Here is a 21969-nt window from a genome sequence, read left to right on the forward strand (position 1 = left end):
TTTCTTCAATTATCTCTTGGTTACCTAGTAATGTATTTTTTAGCCTCCATGTGTTTGTGTTTTTTACGTTTTTTTCCCTGTAATTGATTTCTAATCTCATAGCGTTGTGGTCAGAAAAGATGCTTGATATGATTTCAATTTTCTTAAATCTACTGAGGCTTGATTTGTGACCCAAGATGTGATCTATCCTGGAGAATGTTCCATGTGCACTTGAGAAGGAAGTGTAATCTGCTGTTTTTGGATGGAATGTTCTATTAATATCAATTAAATCTAGCTGGTCCATTGTGTCATTTAAAACTTGTGTTTCCTTATTAATTTTCTGTTTGGATCATCTGTCCATTGGTGTTAGGTGAGGTGTTAAAGTCCCCCAGTATTACTGTGTTACTGTCGATTTCCTGTTTTATAGCTGTTAGCAGTTGCCTTATGTATTGAGGTGCTCCTATGTTGGGTGCATATATATTTGTAATTGTTATATCTTCTTCTTGGATTGATCCCTTGATCATTATGTAGTGTCCTTCTTTGTCTCTTGTAACATTCTGTATTTTAAAGTGTATTTTATCTGATATGAGTATTGCTACTCCAGCTTTCTTTTGATTTCCATTTGCATGGAATATCTTTTTCCATCCCCTCACTCTCAGTCTGTATGTGTCCCTAGGTCTGAAGTGGGTCTTTGTAAACAGCATATATATGGGTCTTGTTTTTGTATCCATTCAGCAAGCCTGTGTCCTTTGGTTGGAGCATGTAATCCATTCACGTTTAAGGTAATTATTGATATGTATGTTCCTATGACCATTTTCTTAATTGTTTTGGGTTTGTTTTTGCAGGTCCTTTTCTTCTCTTGTGTTTCCCACTTAGAGAATTTCCTTTAGCATTTGTTGTAGAGCTGGTTTGGTGGTGCTGAATTCTCTTAGCTTTTGCTTGTCTGTAAAGCTTTTGATTTCTCCATTGAATCTGAATGAGATCCTTGCTGGGTAGAGTAATCTTGGTTGTAGGTTCTTCCCTTTCATCACTTTTAAGTATATCATGCCACTCCCTTCTGGCTAGAGTTTCTGCTGAGAAATCAGCTGTTAACCTTATGGGAGTTCCTTTTTATGTTATTTGTCGTGTTTCCCTTGCTGCTTTCAATAATTTTTCTTTGTCTTTAATTGCTGTCAATTTGACTACTATGTGTCTCAGCATGTTTCTCCTTGGGTTTATGTTGCCTGGGACTCTCTGCGCTTCCTGGACTTGGGTGGCTATTTCCTTTCCCATGTTAGGGAAGTTTTTGACTATATATCTTCAAATATTTTCTTGGGTCCTTTCTCTCTCTCTTCTCCTTCTGGGACTCCTATAATGTGAATGTTGTTGCGTTTAATGTTGTCCCAGAGGTCTGTTAGTCTGTCTTCAATTCTTTTCATTCTTTTTTCTTTATTCTGTTCTGTGGCAGTGAATTCCACCATCCTGTCTTCCAGGTCACTTATCCATTCTTCTGCCTCAGTTATTCTGCTACTGATTGCTTCTAGTGTATTTTTCATTTCAGTTATTGTATTGTTCATCTCTGTTTGTTTGTTCTTTAATTCTTCTAGGTGTTTGTTCTTTAATTCTTCTAGAACTTTGTTAAACATTTCTTTCATCTTCTCGATCTTTGCCTCCGTTTTTTTTCTGGGGTCCTGGATCATCTTCCCTATCATTATTCTGAATTCTTTTTCTGGACGGTTGCCCACCTCCACTTCATTTAGTTGTCTTTCTGGGGTTTTGTCTTGTTCCTTCATCTGGTACTCAGCCCTCTGCCTTTTTATCTTGTCTATCTCTCTGTGAATGTGTTTTTTTTTTCCCCACAGGCTTCAGGATTGTCGTTCTTCTTGCTTCTGCTGTCTGCTCTCTGGTGGTTGAGGCTATCTAAGAGGCTTGTGCAAGTTTCCTGATGGGAGGGACTGGTGGTGGGTAGAGCTGGGTGTTTCTCTTGTGGGCAGAGCTCAGTAAAACTTTAATCCACTTGTCTGTTGATGGGTGGGGCTGGGTTCCATCCCTGTTGGTTGTTTGGCCTGAGGCGACCCAACACTGTAGCCTACCCGGCTCTTTGGTGGGACTAATGGCGGACTCTGGGAGGACTCATGCCAAGGAGTACTTCCCAGAACTTCTGCTCCCTGTGTCCTTGTCCCCATGGTGAGCCACAGCCACCCCCCGCCTCTACAGGTGACCCTCCAACACTAGCAGGTAGGTCTGGTTCAGTCTCCTATGGGGTCACTGCTCCTTCCCCTAGGTCCCGATGCACACACTACTTTGTGTGTGCCCTCCAAGTGTGGAGTTTCTGTTTCCCCCAGTCTTGTCAAAGTCCTACAATCAAATCCCGCTAGCCTTCAAAGTCTGATTCTCTAGGAATTCCTCCTCCCCCTTGCTGGGCCCCCAAGTTGGGAAGCCTGACGTGGGGCTCAGAACCTTCACTCCAGTGGGTGGACTTCCATGGTATAAGTGTTCTCCAGTTAGTGAGTCACCCACCCAGCAGTTATGGGATTTGATTTTATTGTGATTGCACCCCTCTTACCATCTCACTGTGGCTTCTCCTTTGTCTTTGTATGTGGGGTATCTTTTTTGGTGAGTTCCAGTGTCTTCCTGTCGATGATTGTTCAGCAGTTAGTTGTGATTCCGGTGCTCTTGCCAGAGGGAGTGAGTGCACGTCCTTCTACTCCGCCATCTTAAACCAATCTCCTGGCTGGCCTTTTAAAGCTACTGTCAGCTCAGCTGGAGCTATTGACGGGAGCACATCCACCTGGCCTCTTCAAAGAGCTCGGGCTTCTCCCAGCATGGTGGCTGCGTTCCCAGAGGGAACTCCCAAGAATGTGCATGCTGAGCAACCCAGGCAGAAACCCCAGAATCACCTCTGCCACATTCTAGTGGTCAAGTAACGCTCAGATTCCAGGGGACCAGGATGATGGGAGAGGCAGGGCCACACTGCGGAAGAGCATGTGAGATGGAAGATATGGCTGAGGCCATCTTTACAAAATTCAATCTGCTTTGCATCACCTACCCACAGGCTAAAACTTCAGCATACAAACAAAGCCACAAGGTCCTTTAGGAACCAAGGGGGGAAAAATCAAACAGGTCCCATCCAAAATGAAGATAGCTTTGTTGAGTCCTAATGGGGAAAAAAAATGTAGAGACTTAACACTCAGATTTCAAAGATGTTGGAAAGAAAAATGCCAAGAAGAAATTAGGCGCTGCTTTTCAGCCTCTGAAATACTACCATCTTGGCTTCTTTGAGAAATCTGAAGCTGAGACAGCATGCTAATTTTCATTCTTTACATGTGCTTGATGTGCTGCACTCACATGCGTGGCCTCATTTCATGTTGCCATTGCCCTTGCACAGATGTGGAAACTGAGGCTCAGCGAGGTCCCTGCTTTCCCATGTTGTTGGCAGAGTTGGGGCTGGCATTGCTGCACTCTGGGAAGGGCCATGTTTGTGGGGATCCCTCATACCTCCCCCATCACTTCCTCCTCCCTCAGAAATATTATGCAGTCTCTTTCATGCCTCCCTGCCTCGGGTCACGCTCTTCCTGCTCTTGGAAGCCGTCCCTTCAACACACACTTTCTTCCTCTCCTGGCTGGAGCCCAGCCTTCAGGACACAACCTGGCCCTCCTGAACTCACCCTCTCCCCTGGAGTGGCCCCAAGTGGCTATGTCCTGTTTGTGGCCCTTTCCACATTACAGTGTTACATGCTTCTCCCTCCCTTATTCTATAAACCCTTTGGGGTTTGTATCCCCTGCCATAAATGTGAATTATTATCAAATGTTAACTCATCCTTGAAAAATCTTTTCTGTCACCTCACCTCTTATATAAGATCTGTAATTTCAGTATTCTAGCAGGATTTGAGTCAATGCCACTCTCAGAACGCAGCTCTTCAAGAAAAATAGATGACCCATAAACCGGCACTAAAATATTGCCACGGGCTTGATATATGAATTCAAAAGTAAAAATTATTTTGTGTTAATTAAAAACCTTTTTGCAAATCTTGGGAGGAGGGGAGAGATGGAACTGATCAGCTGTTTGATTTAATCCAAATCTGTTTCCAGCATTAATGTGGGGAAGTCACAATCATAAATAGTTACCAAAAATAATTTTAACTGTCATATGCACTGGGTAGATACATATTTAAAATCAAAGAATAAATTACACCCTGTTTTAGTCACTCTTTTTGAATCTGCACCCACCTTCCTTGGTGGGAGCTTGTTCAAATGTAGTGTCTGGATCAAGGTCGATGATGAAAATGTCAGGCCCTAGGGTAGGCACCAACCCATAAGGTAGAAAAAATTGTCACTCTGTCACTCCAGCCAGTTTGCTCTTCATTCTAAATGCAGCATTTTCTCTGACATTGTGTGTCCATCCAGTCTTTCCCCAAGTGAGAGCAAAACTGCCACAGAGAAATGAATTTGAAAACAAAACCTGGGGACTTCCCTGGTGGTGCAGTGGTTAAGAATCCGCCTGCCAGTGCAGGGGACACAGGTTCAATCCCTGGTCCGGGAAGATCCCACATGCTGTGGAGCAACTAAGCGCTACAACTACTGAGCCTGCGCTCTAGGGCCCATGTGCCACAACTATAGAGCCCACGTGCTGCAACTACTGAAGCCCATATGCCTAGAGCCTGTGCACCACAAAAAGAGAAGCCACCGCAATAAGAAGCCTGTGCACCGCAACGAAGGGTAGCACCCACTCGCACACAGCAAACAAAGACCCAACCCAGCCAAAATAAAATAAGGTAAAATAAAATAAAATCCTGACTGGATCAAACAAAGTTCAACAGGTTTATTTATTTATGTATGTATGTATGTATTATTTTTGGCTACATGGGGTCTTAGTTGTGGCACACAGGATCTTCATTGTGGCATGCAGGATCTTTCGTTGCAGCACATGGGCTCTTCGTTGCAGTGACGGGCTTCTCTCTAGTTGTGGCGTGTGGGTTTTCTCTCTCTAGTTGAGGTGCACTGGCTCAGTTGCCCTGCAGCATGTGGGATCTTAGTTCCCTGACCAGGGATCGAACCCGCATCCCCTGCATTGGAAGTCTTTACCACTGGACCACTAGGGAAGTCCCACAACAAGTTTATTTTTAATGTGCAGTGAAATATACACAAATGCTTCACCAACTGTGTGTGATCCTTGTGTGCTGACCTTGAGAATGGACCTTCTGTGTTTCTTTCTCATTGTTGGTATCGTGCTTCCTAAGCACACATACAAACAGGGTTCTCTTTTTATTGCAGAGCCCCTCTGAGTGTGTTAAAGCCATGGTTACAGTTAATTAAAACACTGTCTGAGTTTTCAGTGGGGAGGAGGAGGCTGCATTGCCCAAACTTACTTAACCACAAGGCCCCTCTCTTTGCCTTGCCCTCACAAAACTATTCCCTGAATGATGCTCCAGTCCTGTCTGTGACTTCACAGGAGTGGCTTGTATTTCAGACAAAATGGACACAAGCCCAGCACAGCAACTGTGCTCGGTGAATAGAGCTTTGGAGGCAAATGCACTTGGCTTTGAATTCATTTCTCAATTATGCAACTTACTTCCTGAATGATTTGGGGCGATTTTTAAAAATCTCTCTGAGGCTTGGTTTTCTCATTGATAGAAGAGACGGTGATAATGTGAATCCCATAGTTGTGGTTATTAATAAGATAATACGTGTAAAACGCCTTGCATAGCATCCTGGATACAGTTCACTGAGTGACTACAAGGGTACTGTTTAAATTAGATATATTGGTAAATTAGACCAAAAAATCAGATTGGAAATTAGATTAGGTTGTTTTATATGAAGCTTTGCTCCTTTTAGCTAAAGTTTTTCTCTCTTTTTTTTTTGTTTTTTTGAGTTTATTTTTGTGTATGGTGTTAGGGAGTGTTCTAATTTCTTTTTTAACATGTAGCTGTCCAGTTTACCCAGCACCACTTATTGAAGAGACTGTCTTTTCTTCATTGTATATCCTTGCTCCTTTGTCATAGGTTAGTTGACCATAGGTGCGTGGGTTTTCTCTGGGCATTCTGTCCTGTTCCATTGATCTATATTTCTGTTTTTGTGCCAGTACCATATTGTCTTGATTACTGTAGCTTTGTAGTATAATCTGAAGTCAGGGAGTCTGATTCCTCCAGCTCCGTTTTTTCCCCTCAAGGCTGCTTTGGCTATTTGGGGTATTTTGTGTCTCCATGCAAATGTTAAGATTTTTTGTTCTAGTTCTGTAAAAAATGCCATTGGTAATTTGATAGGGATTGCATTGAATCTGTAGATGGCTTTGGGTAGTATAGTCATTTTCACAATATTGATTCTTCCAATCCAAGAACATGGTATATCTCTCCATCTGTGGTATCATCTTTAATTTCTTTCATCAGTGTCTTATAGTTTTCTGCATACAGGTCTTTTGTCTCCCTAGGTAGGTTTATTCCTAGGTATTTTATTCTTTTTGTTGCAATGGCAAATGGGAGTATTTCCTTAATTTCACTTTCAGATTTTTCATCATTAGTGTATAGGAATGCAAGAGATTTCTGTGCATTAATTTTGTATCCTGCAACTTTACCAAATTCATTGATTAGCTCTAGCAGTTTTCTGGTGGCATCTCTAGGATTCTCTATGTAGAGTATCATGTCATCTGCAAACAGTGACAGTTTTACTTCTTCTTTTGCAATTTGTATTCCTTTTATTTCTTTTTCTTCCCTGACTGCCATGGGTAGGACTTCCAAAACTATGTTGAATAATAGTGGTGAGAGTGGACATCCTTGTCTCATTCCTGATCTTAGAGGAAATGCTTTCAGTTTTTCACCATTGAGAATGATGTTTGCTGTGGGTTTGTCATATATGGCCTTTATTATGTTGAAGTAGGTTCCCGCTGTGCATACTTTCCGGAGAGTTTTTATCATAAATGGGTGTTGAATTTTGTCAAAAGCTTTTTCTGCATCTATTGAGATGATCATATGGTTTTTATTCTTCAATCTGTTAATATGGTGTATCACATTGATTGATTTGCATATATTGAAGAATCCTTGCATCCCTGGGATAAATCCCACTTGATCATGGTGTATGATCCTTTTAATGTGCTGTTGGATTCTGTTTGCTAGTATTTTGTTGAGGATTTTTGCATCTATATTCATCAGTGATATTGGTCTGTAGTTTTCTTTTTTTGTACTATCTTTGTCTGGTTTTGGTATCAGGGTGATGGTAGCCTCATAGAATGAGTTTGGGAGTTTTCCTTCCTCTGCAAATTTTTGAAAGAATTTGAGAAGGATGGGTGTTAGCTCTTCTCTAAATGTTTGATAGAATTCACCTGTGAAGCCATCTGGTCCTGGACTTTTGTTTGTTGGAAGATTTTTCATCACAGTTTCAATTTCACTACTTGTGATTGGTCTGTTCATATTTTCTATTTCTTCCTGGTTCAGTCTTGGAAGGTTATATCTTTCTAAGAATTTGTCCATTTCTTCCAGGTTGTCCATTTAATTGCATTGAGTTGCTTGTAGTAGTCTCTTAGGATGCTTTGTAATTCTACAGTGTCTGTTGTAACTTCTCCTTTTTCATTTCTAATTTTATTGATTTGAGTCCTTTCCCTCGTTTTCTTGATTTGTCTAGCTAATGGTTTATCAATTTTGTTTATCTTCTCAAAGAACCAGCTTTTAGTTTTATTGATCTTTACTATTATTTTCTTTGTTTCTATTTCATTTATTTCTGCTCTGATCTTTATTTCTTTCCTTCTGCTAACTTTGGGTTTTGCTTGTTCTTCTTTCTCTAGTTCCTTTAGGTGTAATGTTAGATTGTTTATTTGCAATGTTTGCTGTTTCTTGAGGTAGGATTGTATTGCTATCACCTTCCCTGTTAGAACTGCTTTTGCTGCATCCCATAGGTTTTGGATCTTCGTGTTTTCATTGTCATTTGTCTCTAGGCATTTTTTGATTCCCTCTTTGATTTCTTCAGTGATCTCTTGGTTATTTAATAACGTATTGTTTAGCCTCCATGTGTTTGTGTTTTTTACGTTTTTTTCCCTGTGATTGATTTCTAATCTCATAGCATTGTGGTCAGAAAAGATGCTTGATATGATTTCAATTTTCTTAAATTTACTGAGGCTTGATTTGTGACCCAAGATGTGATCTATCCTGGAGAATGTCCCATGTGCACTTGAGAAGGAAGTGTAATCTGCTGTTTTTGGATGGAATGTCCTATTAATATCAATTAAATCTAGCTGGTCCATTGTGTCACTTAAAACTTCTGTTTCCTTATTAATTTTCTGTTTGGATGATCTGTCCATTGGTGTTAGGTGAGGTGTTAAAGTCCCCCAGTATTACTGTGTTACTGTCGATTTCCTGTTTTATAGCTGTTAGCAGTTGCCTTATGTATTGAGGTGTTCCTATGTTGGGTGCATATATATTTATAATTGTTATATCTTCTTCTTGAATTGATCCCTTGATCATTATGTAGTGTCCTTCTTTGTCTCTTGTAACATTCTGTATTTTAAAGTGTATTTTATCTGATATGAGTATTGCTACTCCAGCTTTCTTTTGATTTCTATTTGCATGGAATATCTTTTTCCATCCCCTCACTCTCAGTCTGTATGTGTCCCTAGGTCTGAAGTGGGTCTCTTGTAAACAGCATATATATGGGTCTTGTTTTTGTATCCACTCAGCAAGCTTGTGTCTTTTGGTTGGAGCATGTAATCCATTCACATTTAAGGTAATTATTGATATGTATGTTCCTATGACCATTTTCTTAATTGTTTTGGGTTTGTTTTTGTAGGTCCTTTTCTTCTCTTGTGTTTCCCACTTAGGGAAGTTCCTTTAGCATTTGTTGTAGAGCTGGTTTGGTGGTGCTGAATTCTCTTAGCTTTTGCTTGCCTGTAAAGCTTTTGATTTCTCCGTTGAATCTGAATGAGATCCTTGCTGGGTAGAGTAATCTTGGTTGTAGGTTCTTCCCTTTCATCACTTTTAAGTATATCATGCCACTCCCTTCTGTCTTTTAGAGTTTCTGCTGAGAAATCAGCTGTTAACCTTATGGGAGTTCCCTTGTATGTTTTTTGTCATTTTTCCCTTGCTGCTTTCAATAATTTTTCTTTGTCTTTAATTTTTGCAAATTTGATTACTATGTGCCTCGGCGTGTTTCTCCTTGGGTTTATGTTGCCTGGGACTCTCTGCACTTCCTGGACTTGGGTGGCTATTTCCTTTCCCATGTTAGGGAAGTTTTCGACTATAATCTCTTCAAATATTTTCTCGGGTCCTTTCTCTCTCTCTTCTCCTTCTGGGACCCCTATAATGCGAATGTTGTTGCATTTAATGTTGTCCCAGAGGTCTCTTAGGCTGTCTTTATTTCTTTTCATTCGTTTTTCTTTATTCTGTTCTGCGGCACTGAATTCCACCATTCTGTCCTCCAGGTCACTTATCCGTTCTTCTGCCTCAGTTATTCTGCTACTGATTGCTTCTAGTGTATTTTTCATTTCAGTTATTGTATTGTTCATCTCTGTTTGTTTGTTCTTTAATTCTTCTAGATCTTTGTTAAACATTTCTTTCATCTTCTCGATCTTTGCCTCAATTCTTTCTCTGAGGTCCTGGATCATCTTCACTATCATTATTCTGAATTCTTTTTCTGGAAGATTGCCTATCTCCATTTCAGTTAGTTGTTTTTCTGGGGTTTTATCTTCTTCCTTCATCTGGTACATAGCCCTCTGCCTTTTCACCTTGTCTATCTTTCTGTGAATGTGGGTTTTTTTCCCCAGGCTGCAGGATTGTAGTTCTTATTGCTTCTGCTGTCTGCCCTCTAAGTTTTTCTTATTTTAATAAAATTTGTGATTATGTTTAAAACACAATTTTTTAGTAGGTAAGTCTTTAATGCAGGGATGGGTCTCCTTCTTTTTATACTCATCTGGCCAGTAGAGGTTAATAAATGTTTATTACATTGAATTGAAAGTTTTCATTTTAAAATGAGTGTGGCTGTCTGTACCTAGTGCAGCAAACTGTCAGTTATTAAATGATAGAAGGTTAGTAGAGTTTTTAAAAATGACACGCAGTTAATTCTCATTGTGGTATGTTCTATAAATTCACCAGAAACACTGAATAACGGATACTGAACCATTGGTTCTGGAGGACATACAAGGTTAAGTACCGGTGAGCCTCTGGTCACATTTTCACCAACAGATCAATTCATAACCTTGTTTGATGTGTGTTTCTGTTTAAAGGCACCTTATTTAATATATATCATTGATTCACTAACTTTGAACTCACAGCCAACACCGCTTATCTAGCACACGTTTTCTCTGTAAGGTGCACCATAGCCTCCGTGCTTAACAAACACTGGACAGCACTTCAATGCCATGCTTAGGGGCCATTTTAAATAGCGAAATCACAAACAAAAAACACAAAATGCAATCTTAAAAAAACCCCAAAACAAAAAACAAAACAAAACAAAAAACAAAACAAAACAAAAAACCATGGCACTAAACAGACTGTAAAGTGGACACTGTTTACAGTGTGAGAGCTGAAAAAGGAAGGCAGAGTGTGGCCTTGACCGAGCTCAGCTGGGAACATGCCCATCTGACTAGTCAAATCCACAAATGACCACAAAATTACTGTGAGTATTGATTTTTTAGGTTAAAAATAAATTTTAGGGAGTAAGTGAATTCACAAATATGGATCCCACAAAAAATGAGGATAGCCTGTACTCTGTTTCGTCAAGTTTAAATGATAGTATACAGTGAGTTTTTGTTTTCTAGTGAGGAAGGTACATTCCCTACCCATGCAACCGGCACCGCAGCCTGTGTGGGCATCATTCACTGAGGAGCCTCGTGTGTTTGTCACGGGAGGGGGGCTGGAGTGACAAGCAGTCCCCCAAGTGGGCAGCAATGGTGGCCTGGCTTCTCTGTGTGTGCTTACTCTCCTCCTGCCCGGAGCTCACCCTGCAAGCTGGATCAGGATGTTGCTCTGGGAGCCCACAATTTAAAAGCACTTGCCACAAAAATCCCAAGCAAATTGTCTTTTCAGTTGGGGGGGGGGGTTGGAGAAGAGGACTTTCCCCCAATGTGGCCAAATCCAGGGTGGAATGTGGGCGCTAGGGAGACGGGGGCCAGGCGCCCAGGCAGGGAAGGATGGCAGCAGCAGTTAACCAAGAGCCCAACTGGAATTAGGCCTCACAAAGCAAATCACTGTGTTAGAGATGAATGTCTTCTCCGAGGAGTCTGTCCTCAGCCTGCTGGTGGCCTGAGGAGGTGGCCCTGTGGAAATGCCCGACGAGCATCACCGAGTCACACCAAGCCCCTCCCCGTGGGCCTTGCATGTGGCTCAGCTGGGACTCCATCCTCGTCCCAGGCGCTGAGTGCAGCCAGCTTCAGGGAGCAGGAATCCTGAGCAGCTCCTCTCCCTCGCGGTGGGGCAGTGAGAAGAAGGGGGACGGGAGGCTGTGTTGGAAGGCTGGAGCCAGCCTCCAGATTTAGCAGCAGTTTTACATACTTTAACAGAGCATTGCCCTGCTGTGTGTGTGTTTTGTGTTGCTTTTCCTTTTAGGGCTGTCTTCCCCCAGGCAGTCATGAGAGGTGACATTTTGGGGGTAATACTGCAGCGCTTTGAGATTTGACCAACCGTGAGCTAATGACAATAACTCCAGTTTTGGGGACTTCCCTTGTGGCGCAGTGGTTAAGAATCCACCTGCCAAGGCAGAGGGACATGAGTTTGAGCCCTGGTCCGGGAAGACCCCACAGCCCACAGAGCAACTAAGCCTCTGCGCCACAACTACTGAGCCTGCGCACTAGAGCCCGAGCCACAACTACTGAGCCTGCGTGCCACAACTACTGAAGCCCACATGCCTAGAGCCCGTGCTCTGCAGCAAGAGAAGCCACCACAGTGAGAAGCACGTGCACTGCAAAGAAGAGTAGCCCCCGCTCACCACAACTAGAGAAAGCCCACACGCAGCAATGAAGACCCAACGCAGCCAAAAAATAAATTAAAAAAAAACAAAAAATCCTCCAGTTTTGGAAGAAAATAGCTCACAGTTTCTGAAGATTTACTATTGCCAGGAACTGTTCTAACCACTTGACCCATCTTAGCTCATTTAGCTCCTTCCATCCCCACAACCCTCCAAGGTAGGCACTATATTGTACCCACTTTACAGGTAAGGAAAGTGAGGCAGAGTGGTTAAGTAGGTTAAGTAAGCCCACAGGTACGCAGCTACTAGGCATTCAAATACAGGCAGTCTGTGCCCCTCACGGCTCCACGGCTCTATGGAATTACATTTGAGGCAGCTTCAGTTTAGCACCTGTGGTTTTTAGGATTATAGATTCGGAATTCAAGAACAGGACATCAGCATTGTGCTTGGGCTCCTGGCGGGGCTCTGCACCAAGGACCTCGGGGACAGAAGATGCACCCGACAGCCCTTGGTCCTGAAGGGATTACGGTCTTGGGAGGGGTGGAAATGGGCAAGAAACAGGAAACAGCAGGTGCCACAGAGGGGTATGAGGTTCCCTGTGGACTCAGGGGTGCAGCACTCATTGGAGCAAGGGGGTGGGGAGGCAGATTGTTCAAGAGTTGGCAATAAATAAGGATAAGTGTCTTTAAAGAGACAGCATTGAGATAAGTCTAAAAGGTGTTTTCCAAAATTGTTCTACACCCTCGCCTGACCCTCTGCAGCCAAGGTTTTCCAGAACGCTAGCATGCTGCCATGGGGCACTAGAATCACATCCTCTCTTGCACAGGGGCCTTTCCCACCTGCCGGCCCCTCCTCTCCCACCAGCACCCCACATGAGGGGACCCTGAATTGTGAGTGAGGGATCAATGATTTGGTAAGGGGATGGGTTCCAGATGTTTCGCTGCAAACCTGGGCAACATGGTCAGCTTAGATCTGTGCACACACTACTGGCCTCGACACATAGGATGTTCAGAACCATGCCTGAACCCAGCCCTTAGGGTTGGGGGGCCTGATGCTCTCACTTCCCATAATTAAAAGCATCAAAGGTCAACATGAAGGGTTTTCCTGGTGGCACAGTGGTTAAGAATCCACCTGCCAGTGCAGGGGACACGGGTTCGAGCCCTGGTCCGGGAAGATCCCACATGCCGCAGAGCAACTAAGCCCATGCGCCACAACTACTGAGCCTGCGCTCTAGAGCCCGCGAGCCACAACTGCTGAGCCCGTGTGCCACAACTACTGAAGCCCACGTGCCTAGAGCCCGTGCTCTGCAACAAGAGAAGCCACCGCAATGAGAAGCCCGCACACCTCAATGAAGAGTAGCCCCTGCCTGCCGCAACTAGAGAAAGCCTGCGCGCAGCAACGAAGACCCAATGCAGCCATAAATATATAAATTTTTTTTTTAAAGTTTAGCTTAAAAAAAAAGAATGTCCAAAACTTTAAAAAAAAAAAAAAAAGGTCAGCATGGAACATTTGGCAGTGAAAACACATTCAGGATAGCCTTTGAGTTTAGGCTTGCATTCAGCAGGCTTTTGGCTCTTTGCTTTTGTTTTTTAAAGCAGTGTGATTCAAACCACTGAGTTTGCCTTGAGTCTGCCTTTACAGCCCCCGAGACAAGTGACTGTGACTGCAAGATATGTGCAAGGCCCAGCTCCTGGAAGCATGGGTTGCTATGGGTTGGGGGTCCTGGGCTGGCCTGGGGCCCCTTGAGAGCGCTCAGTGGGGACATGATTCTGTCTTTGAGAGGAGAGGGGATACAAGCACCACTTCACTGGCCTCTGTAAAGCAGTAACTAACTTTGTTTTGTATTCAGGCTGTTTTTCCTCTTTCCTCCATAAGCCCCATTTCTGCTGCTCACCTCCCACCTCCCACCCCCCACCAGAGAGAAAGCCCAGTTCTTCACTCCCCAAAGAAATCAGGAAATGGTTGTAATAAAGTCATAACAGATCCCATGACTCTTTAAGGTTGTGAGTTTAAGGGCAATAGGTGCTAGTGTTCCGATGTGATTTATTCTTCAGCTTCTCTGCTCTCCTGCTGCAGGGGGAAAGATGGTATTAATAAGTTGTCATGCAAAAAAATTGACACTGCTATAAAAATAATCCTTCATTATGTATTTTTTCTTCACTGGCCTCCCGCTGCCAAAGTAAATGAGCAACGTTTTAAAGTATCGATTCTTTAACGTCAAAATATTAGCCTTAATTTGATTTTTCTACCCCTTTTGTCTTCATGTGAGGAAAATAAAGCTAGCTAGAAATAACTGTGATAATTATCCACATAGCAGTTCCCAGAAGGTGCCAAGAAATATACAGATCCTGTGATGGGTGGATGGGCCCTGGGCACTAGGGTGTTAGGGAGGAAGTGAGGGTGCCACCATTGACACAGGAAGCATCCTTCCATTGTGTTTCACTTACTTTCAGGGTAGCCTACTTGCTTCTCAAGATCTCAGCTGCTTACATAGTCACTTTACTATTTTGTGTCAAGCTCTGTTATTATATTCTTTTATATGTGGATAGGAAACTCTGGTTGCTTGCTGTCGAATTTAGGATGCTTTCCTCTGCAGGAAATAAAAAACCCAAATCAAACTGGTTTTAGTAGTAAAGGGAATTTTATTGGCTTATGTTGCTGAAAAATCTAAAGACAGATAACTTCAGGCTAAGGTTGATCCAGCCACTCCACAGTGTTACTGCAGTGTTACTGGTTTCTTTCCTTTTACCAGCTTTGCCTCTGCTTTAGATCAAGAATGGTCACAAGATGACTGGCAGCAGCTTTTGGGGGTCAAAGTGTCTCAGAAAAAAATCTTTGTCTCACATTCTCCAAAAGGTCTTACTTAGGTCACGTGACTTATCAGTCCCTGAAGTTTGAACAAAATATACACAGGCAGACTCAGAGACATCGCAGGTTCAGTTCCAGACCACGGCAATGCAGCAAATATTACAATAAAGTGAGTCACAGGCATTTTTTGGTTTACCAATGCATATAAAAGCTATGTTTACACTATACTGTAGTCTGTTAGGTGTGCAATAGCATTTTATCTAAAGCAAAAACAAAACAAAACAATGTAGATACCTTAGTTAAAAAATAATTTATTGCCAAAAAGTGCTAACAATCATCTGAGCCTTCAGCGAGTTGTAATCTTTTTTCAGGGATAACATCAAAGGTCACTGATCACAGATGACTATAACAAATATAACAATAATCAAAAAGTTTGAAATTTTGCAAGAATTACCAAAATGTGACACAGACACAAAGTGAGCAAATGCTGTTGGAAAAATGGAGCCAACAGGCTTACTCAATACTGGGTTGCCAGAAGCCTTCAAATTATAAAAATATCTATGAAGCACAGTAAAGCGAAGCACAATAAAATGAGGTATACCTGTATTTTTTGTTGTTGTTTTGAGTGTTTCAGTTGACAAATATTGGTGCTAGAAATACGTCATTGAAGGCAGGGCCCTATATATTTTTCTGTTGGTCCCGATCCCTTGCTTTCCTAGACATACAGGATAAGAACAAGGAAGTGAGGTCAGACAGGAGGGAGGTCCTTCCTGTGGTCCCTGAATCTGAAATGGGGGAGAAGGAGGTGAGCAGAGAAACGGGGGCACATTACCAATTAATAAAATTTAATTCAAGGAAATAAATTTTTGTTCTTTGCAACAATGTTCATAAAGAGACAGTCTTAATGGAACTGAAATATAGAAGAAATCTCTGTTGAATTGTTAATTTCCCACAATTTGGACTTTCCTATTTATAATCCTGTTGTTCTCCCCCCCCCCCCCCCACCTCCTAGCCCCCGCACCGGCATGGGGCCACATCCTTGCCCAAACCTGGGTTTTAGTGAACAATAAAGAATGTATAAATGACCTGGGACCTCTCTGCCTTCTCTCTTCAGTGGGCAGTTTGCAGTCGTGAAGAAATGCCGTGAGAAAAGCACCGGTCTACAGTATGCCGCCAAATTCATCAAGAAAAGGAGGACCAAATCCAGCCGGCGGGGCGTGAGCCGTGAGGATATCGAGAGGGAGGTCAGCATCCTGAAGGAGATCCAGCACCCCAACGTCATCACCCTGCATGAGGTTTATGAGAACAAGACGGACGTCATCCTGATCCTGGAACTGTGAGTGCTGTGGCTGGGAGGGGAGGAGGGTGGGCCGCAGGCTTCCCGGCAGCTGGACAGTGCAGTGACCAGCCCCGGAGCCGCGTCAGGGATTGACTTGGCTTTGCCAAGTTCAGGAACTGCAGTGGGTGGTGCGCTCTGAGGCTGGCTGCAGTTATCTGGAGTAATTCTGCAGCAGCTTCCATTGATGTGGTCCCACTTGATTTGCAAGTGGGTCCCCAATCTTGGGGTTCTTCCTCGTTTGTCATGAGGTCGTCTGTGTTTTGAGTTTCATGTTAAGCTTTAGGCTTATGTTCTTCCCTCCTGTCATGCTGTTCCTTTGCCTTCCCTCTGTTTTCCTTCTTCTCTTTTTCTTTCTTTCTCTATTCTCTTCCCTCTGTCTTACCACACCCCATTTTTAACTGCTGGAACTGTCAACACTCATATGAAAGGGTAAAATTGAACCAGAATCACTCAGGGGTGATTATAGGACTTGTTTTTAAAGCGTTTTGCTGATTTTCTCAGGCACACCCTGCCCATCGGATGTTATTGTGGGAAACTGTAGTGTGATGTTCTATGACGCGTCGCCCTGGCCCTGGCCCTGGCCCTCTGCCTGAGGGCCCCACTCCTGGTGATGAGTCCAGCAACATGGGCTGGCAGGAGAGTAGAGGAAGTCATCCAAGAACGTGCAACTGGGAGTGTCTCTGGGCTGTCTGGATGGAGGACACACATTAGTACCCTGAGGGCAGAGGGAGGGATGGATGGAGCAATCCTGGGTGGTTCTTAGTGAACCACCCATTTCCTGGAGCCTCGAATTAAGATGTGTCCATCTGCCAGCCCAGCAGCGCCCCCTTATGTGCTGATCTCTTAGGGCTAAGAGGTGATTTTTGAGACCAGGGGAGATGGAAGTGAAGGGAGGTATACAGAGGGAGCCCAGCATTGGGGGCACCGCACTATGGGGACCTGCGCTTTGCAGTCACAAGGGCCTGGGATGCCCACTGCCTCTTGTCTCACCATTGGGATCTGGGCACATTCCTTTACGCGTCTGAGCAACAACCTTCTTAACTATAAATTAGGGTCAGTAATACCTACTTCAAAAGGGTTTTGAGGAGATAAATGAGATGAGAATGTAAACATGTCTGGCTCACGGATGTGTTTAATACATGTTTCTGGGAAGTTCTCAACCTCTGCACTAGTGACATATTGGGCTGCATAATCCTTTGTTCAGGGGGCCATCCTGTGTGTTGTAGGATGTTTAGCAACATCTCTGGCTTCTACCCACCAGAGAGCATCCTCTTCTCTAGCTGTCACAACTAAAAATGCCTCCAGACACTTCCACATGTCCCCCGGGGGGCAGATTCTTTTCTCCCCCTACCCGCCTCCCCACCCCCCCACCCCCTCCTTGAGAACCACTGCTTTAAAGGAAGAGCAGGGTTTTAAAGGCACAGAGGATTAAGGGGCCTGCTCAGGGTTCAGCAGAGAAAAGACAGGAATCAGAGTGTAATCTTTGCTATGGCTTTATATGGTGACTTGGAAACCAGACAGAACCAAGATCAAAATCCAGGGCAAATCCTTTACCATCTATCTCTAAGCCTAAATTTCCTCCCTTAAGACTGTTGTCAGAGACCGTGAATGCAAAGTTCCTGGGAAAGAAATTATGTAGATCACAACTGTTTTGCGTTTTCAGAGAACTACCAGGTCGTGCGTAGTAAGTCAAGAATATAATTTGCTCCCTTTGTATATCAGAATGTACAAATGATGCTGGGGAGTTACTGCCACCTGCATGTGTATATTCTGGATTCAGCTTCTGTTGACTGACTCCCAGTTCATAGGTATTTTCCACTAGGTGCATTTATCCTGTGCATAAAATGGATAGCATACAGGTTTTTTTTACCACTTGATTTAATTTTTTTTTTAATTATTATATAGTAAATTTGATGTTGGGGGAGGGTTGTGTAATTCTATGAAAGTTGACACACGTATAGATTTGTGTAACCACCACCCAAATAAGGATTCAGAATAGTCCCATTGCCCCAAAAACTACCTTGTACTCTCCCCTTCTAGTCACACCCACATTCTTCCCTCTACCCTTCGGCAATCACTGAGCCACTCTCTATCACTATAGTTTTGTCTTTTCAAAAATTATATAAGTAGGATTATAAAGTATTCAATCTTTTGAGACCGACTTCTTTCACTCAACATAATGCTTTTGAGATTTGTGCATGAGTCGTTTGCTCCTTTTTATTGCTGAATAGTATTCCATTGTGTGGTGTTTGTTTATCTATTCACCCATTGAAGGACATTTGGATTGTTTCTAATATTTGGTGATCATGCATACAGCTACCATAAACAGTCACATACATACTTGTGTGTGGACATAAGTTTTCATTTCTTTGGGGTAAATACCATTGAGTGGGTTTGCTGGGTCATGTGGTAAGTGTACATCTAACTCTACAAGCAGTTGCCAAACTGTGTTCTAAAGTGGCGTCACCATTTTACAGCCCTTCCAGCAATGAATGAGTGTTCCAGTTGCTCCATCAGCCCTTTGTATTGTCAATATTTGTTTCTAATTGTAGCCATTCTATTAGGTGGATAGTGGCATACAGCTTTACATAGTTCATTATGTGGATACCTTGAATAAAAGTTGAGTGAGCTCACAAAGAGCAACTGTTAGGTGGAAGGAGCAGGAGTAGTCTTAGAAGATGGCCCCTTCCCCACAGGGTCAGATGCATGTTTGTCTTCCCTGGGTATTTGCTCCTTACAGATTCCGGCATTCCCTGTGGGCGGATTGTCCTAGCCTTTTCACCCACCGGGCCTGTGGGGAGTAGTGATGGTTACTTTTATGTGTCAATTGACTGTGCCACAGGGTGTCCCAACATTTGGTTAAACATTATTCTGGGTTGTGTCTTGAGGGTGTTTCTGGATGAGGTTAACATTTGAATTGTAGACTGAGTAAAGCAGATTGCCCTCCCCAATGGGGGTGGGCCTCATCTAATCAGTTGAGGTCCCAAATGGAACATAAAAGCTGACCTTACCCTGAATAAAAGGGAATTCCTCCTACCTGATGGCCTTCAAGCAGGGACATTGGCTTTTTCCTGTCTTCAGACTGAAACTGATACATTGGCTCTCCTGGGTCACCAGCTGGGTTCAGTGGACTCCCCTTACAGGTCTTGGAACTTGTCAGCCTCCATGATTGCATAAGCCAATTTATTAAAATAAATCTCTTTCTCTCTTTATATCTGTACATCCTTTTGGTTCTGTTTCTCTGGAGAACCCTGACTAATACAGTGGTACCAAAGACTAATGAGGGAAAGTGCACCCTTGTTTTCACATCACAAGTCTGTCCCATTTTATGTATATATTTACTTTGCCATGAAGAGGTGTTATAATTTTTAATAGACTATTCAAAATATTAGGTCTGCCCAGGAGAAAGAGTCATCTTTGCCTTTGAGAAAATTATTGTTGTTGTAAATTCTAACAGCTTTAAAGGAAGATTTAGTCATCAGTGACATATTCCATCTCTTCTTTCCTTTCTTAAGAATGCTGGGATACATACAGTGGTGGTTAAGGAGAGAATAAAATGTAAGAATTTGTCAGAAAATAGCCCTATGACCTAATAGTGGCCCCTTGTCTGTATCCTCTGGTTCAGTAGTCTTTGAGTGGATATATTTTTTTGATTTATTGCTTTGGGATGAACTCCATGGCAATAGAGCTTCCTTCAGACTTACTAATGAAGCTTGCTCCCTTGTTGAAACTTCCCTCATTGAAGCCTGTTTCCACGTGGATGTGTGAGTTCTCACTCCCACATCTGACCCTGTCCTTACCACTGAGACAGAGACCCCAAACCACCACTCCATGCACTATTTCATGAGCTTCCCCCAGTGATCTGGGCAAGATACAGAAATGATATCTTTTCCGTCCTTTGTACAGAAGCTACTTGGTGTCTGTGTTAAAGGCACAGTTGTCAAATCCTACTCCAGGATTTGACTTGAAATTTCTGTAAGCCCTGAAAGTAGTTTTGAAGAATGATATTTCTCCCACATGCTTCTCTGGAAAAGAATATTTCCACACCTTATCTGCTATTGCAGTTCAGCAGAGCATATACACGAAGGAGGCAAACCTGATGTCTCAAAATCACAATTCCATGTCCTCCACATCCCATTGTTCCATAATGAAGTCATACAAAAATCTCTTCGTTCTGGTACAGCTCACCCGTGCATTGTCACATGGGCAAGCCACTACAAAACTTTGATCTTCAGTGCTTGAGTCATTTCATAACTTGCCCTGTTACCTGGTGAAAAGTGAAGCCAAACAAAGTCAGTGCTAATCAGAGACACTGGCTTCTAGAATTCTGTTCCTAAACTTGCTGCTCAGAAACAGCTAAGTATTTCAAGCTATGGATAATTTAGTTTCCCTCTTCCCAGACATGGGTCAAACCCAAATGCCTTTAGGGGCTGAACAGGTGATGTAAATGAGTGAGGTTGGTCTACACAAAGCCTCAGAATCAGGGAGGCATCAGGGAATGGTGGGGACTGTGGCTAACTGAACCCTCAGCCACTCTTCAGTTGACTGTTGCCATGTGGGATTTTGGATCCAGTGTTGCCAGATCCTGCAGTCTTTTTCAAGAAAAGTCTGGTATCTAGGTTTTTAATTTTGGCAGTTAATTCATAGTATTCATGAGCAGACAAAATAAAACCTTCCTGAAGGTCACATGTGGCCTTCACAGAATTCCAGATTCTAGCCTGTTTTATGTAAGCAATAAGTATTAGCAGCAGGTGATAAATACAGTCAGAGACAGCCCCAAAAGGCTAGCTATTCTGTTGGAAAGGCAAGATACACACTTAGCATTACAAAATGATTTTTTAAATGTCCAGTATGGTTTAACGGCGGTTCTCAAACTTTAGCGTGCTTCAGAATCTCCTGAAGACTTGTTAAAATACACATTATTTGGCTGCACTTCCAGAGTTTCTGAATCAGTATGTCTAGGGTAAGGCCCAAGAATTTACATTTTAAACAAATTCCCAGGTGATGCCGATGCTGCTGGTCTAGGGTTCACCTTTTGAGAAGCTGTTGTAGGTTGAATTGTGTCTCCCCCAAAATGATATGTTGAAGTCCCAACTCCCTTTATCACAAAATGTCCCCTTATTTGGCAATAGGGTCATTGCAGATGTCATTAGTTAAGATGAGGTCATACTGGAGTAGAGCGGGCTCCTTATCCCATGTGACCTTATAAGAAGAAGGCCATGTGGAGACAGAGACCTGGGAAGAAGGCCATGTGGAGATGGAGGATTGAAGTGATGCAATAGTAGCATCTATAAGCTACTAGGAGAGAGGCCTGGAACAGATTCCCATTGGAGCCCTCAGAAGGAACCAAGACCACAGCCCACACCTTGCTTTCAGACTTCTGGCCTCCAGAACTGTGAGACAATCAATTTCTGTTGTTTTAAGCCACCCATTGTGTGGTACTTTGTTACAGGAGCCTTAGCGAACTAATACAGAAGCACTAGAATAGAAAACTACCCGTTGCTGGACTGCTAGCCCACTCATGTGTTAACCGAAAATTCTGTAAGCCAGTTAACAATAAAATAAAACACCTAATCATGGTAATTCCATCAGGCAACCAAGAAATAGTGGGATGCGTGACTCTTCCTCCCTGCAGGAAGCTTGCGCAGAGGAGGGCTGGAGTGGGGTAGGTGATTCTGGGTCTACCTTAAGTCAGGAATGGACATCACCCTGTCATGGCCTACTTCAGGAGGGTCACCTGAGCTTTGGATAACCTGTCTGAAAGGTTACCCTGTTAAGAATTATAAAGTAAAAATCCTAGAATTGCCATGTAAACTTGGCATAGTGGATTGTTCCAAAGAAATCAAGCCAGTTTGGGTCTCCAACCTTAAATTTTCCCCTTTATTTGTTCTGCTTGGAATTTAAAGCAGGTCTTTTAGTTAGAGTAATCTTCTCTCTCTCTCTCTCTCTCTCTCTCTCTTTCTCATAGGAAATTCAGTTTA

At 43.0% G+C, this 21969-nt stretch overlaps 1 protein-coding gene across 1 annotated transcript in view; it reads left to right on the top strand.

Moving 5' to 3' along the window:
* Positions 1 to 21969, top strand: part of DAPK1 (death associated protein kinase 1) — a 210118-nt gene that overhangs the window by 90781 nt on the left and 97368 nt on the right. Inside the window, exon 3 of the mRNA XM_068552835.1 lies at positions 15764 to 15985. Within this exon, the coding sequence (XP_068408936.1) occupies positions 15764 to 15985 (222 nt within the window). The remainder of the gene's footprint in view (positions 1 to 15763; positions 15986 to 21969) is intronic.

This window comes from Eschrichtius robustus, chromosome 10 (genome assembly GCF_028021215.1).
Source record: "Eschrichtius robustus isolate mEscRob2 chromosome 10, mEscRob2.pri, whole genome shotgun sequence".
In the NCBI taxonomy this organism is placed as follows: domain Eukaryota; kingdom Metazoa; phylum Chordata; class Mammalia; order Artiodactyla; family Eschrichtiidae; genus Eschrichtius; species Eschrichtius robustus.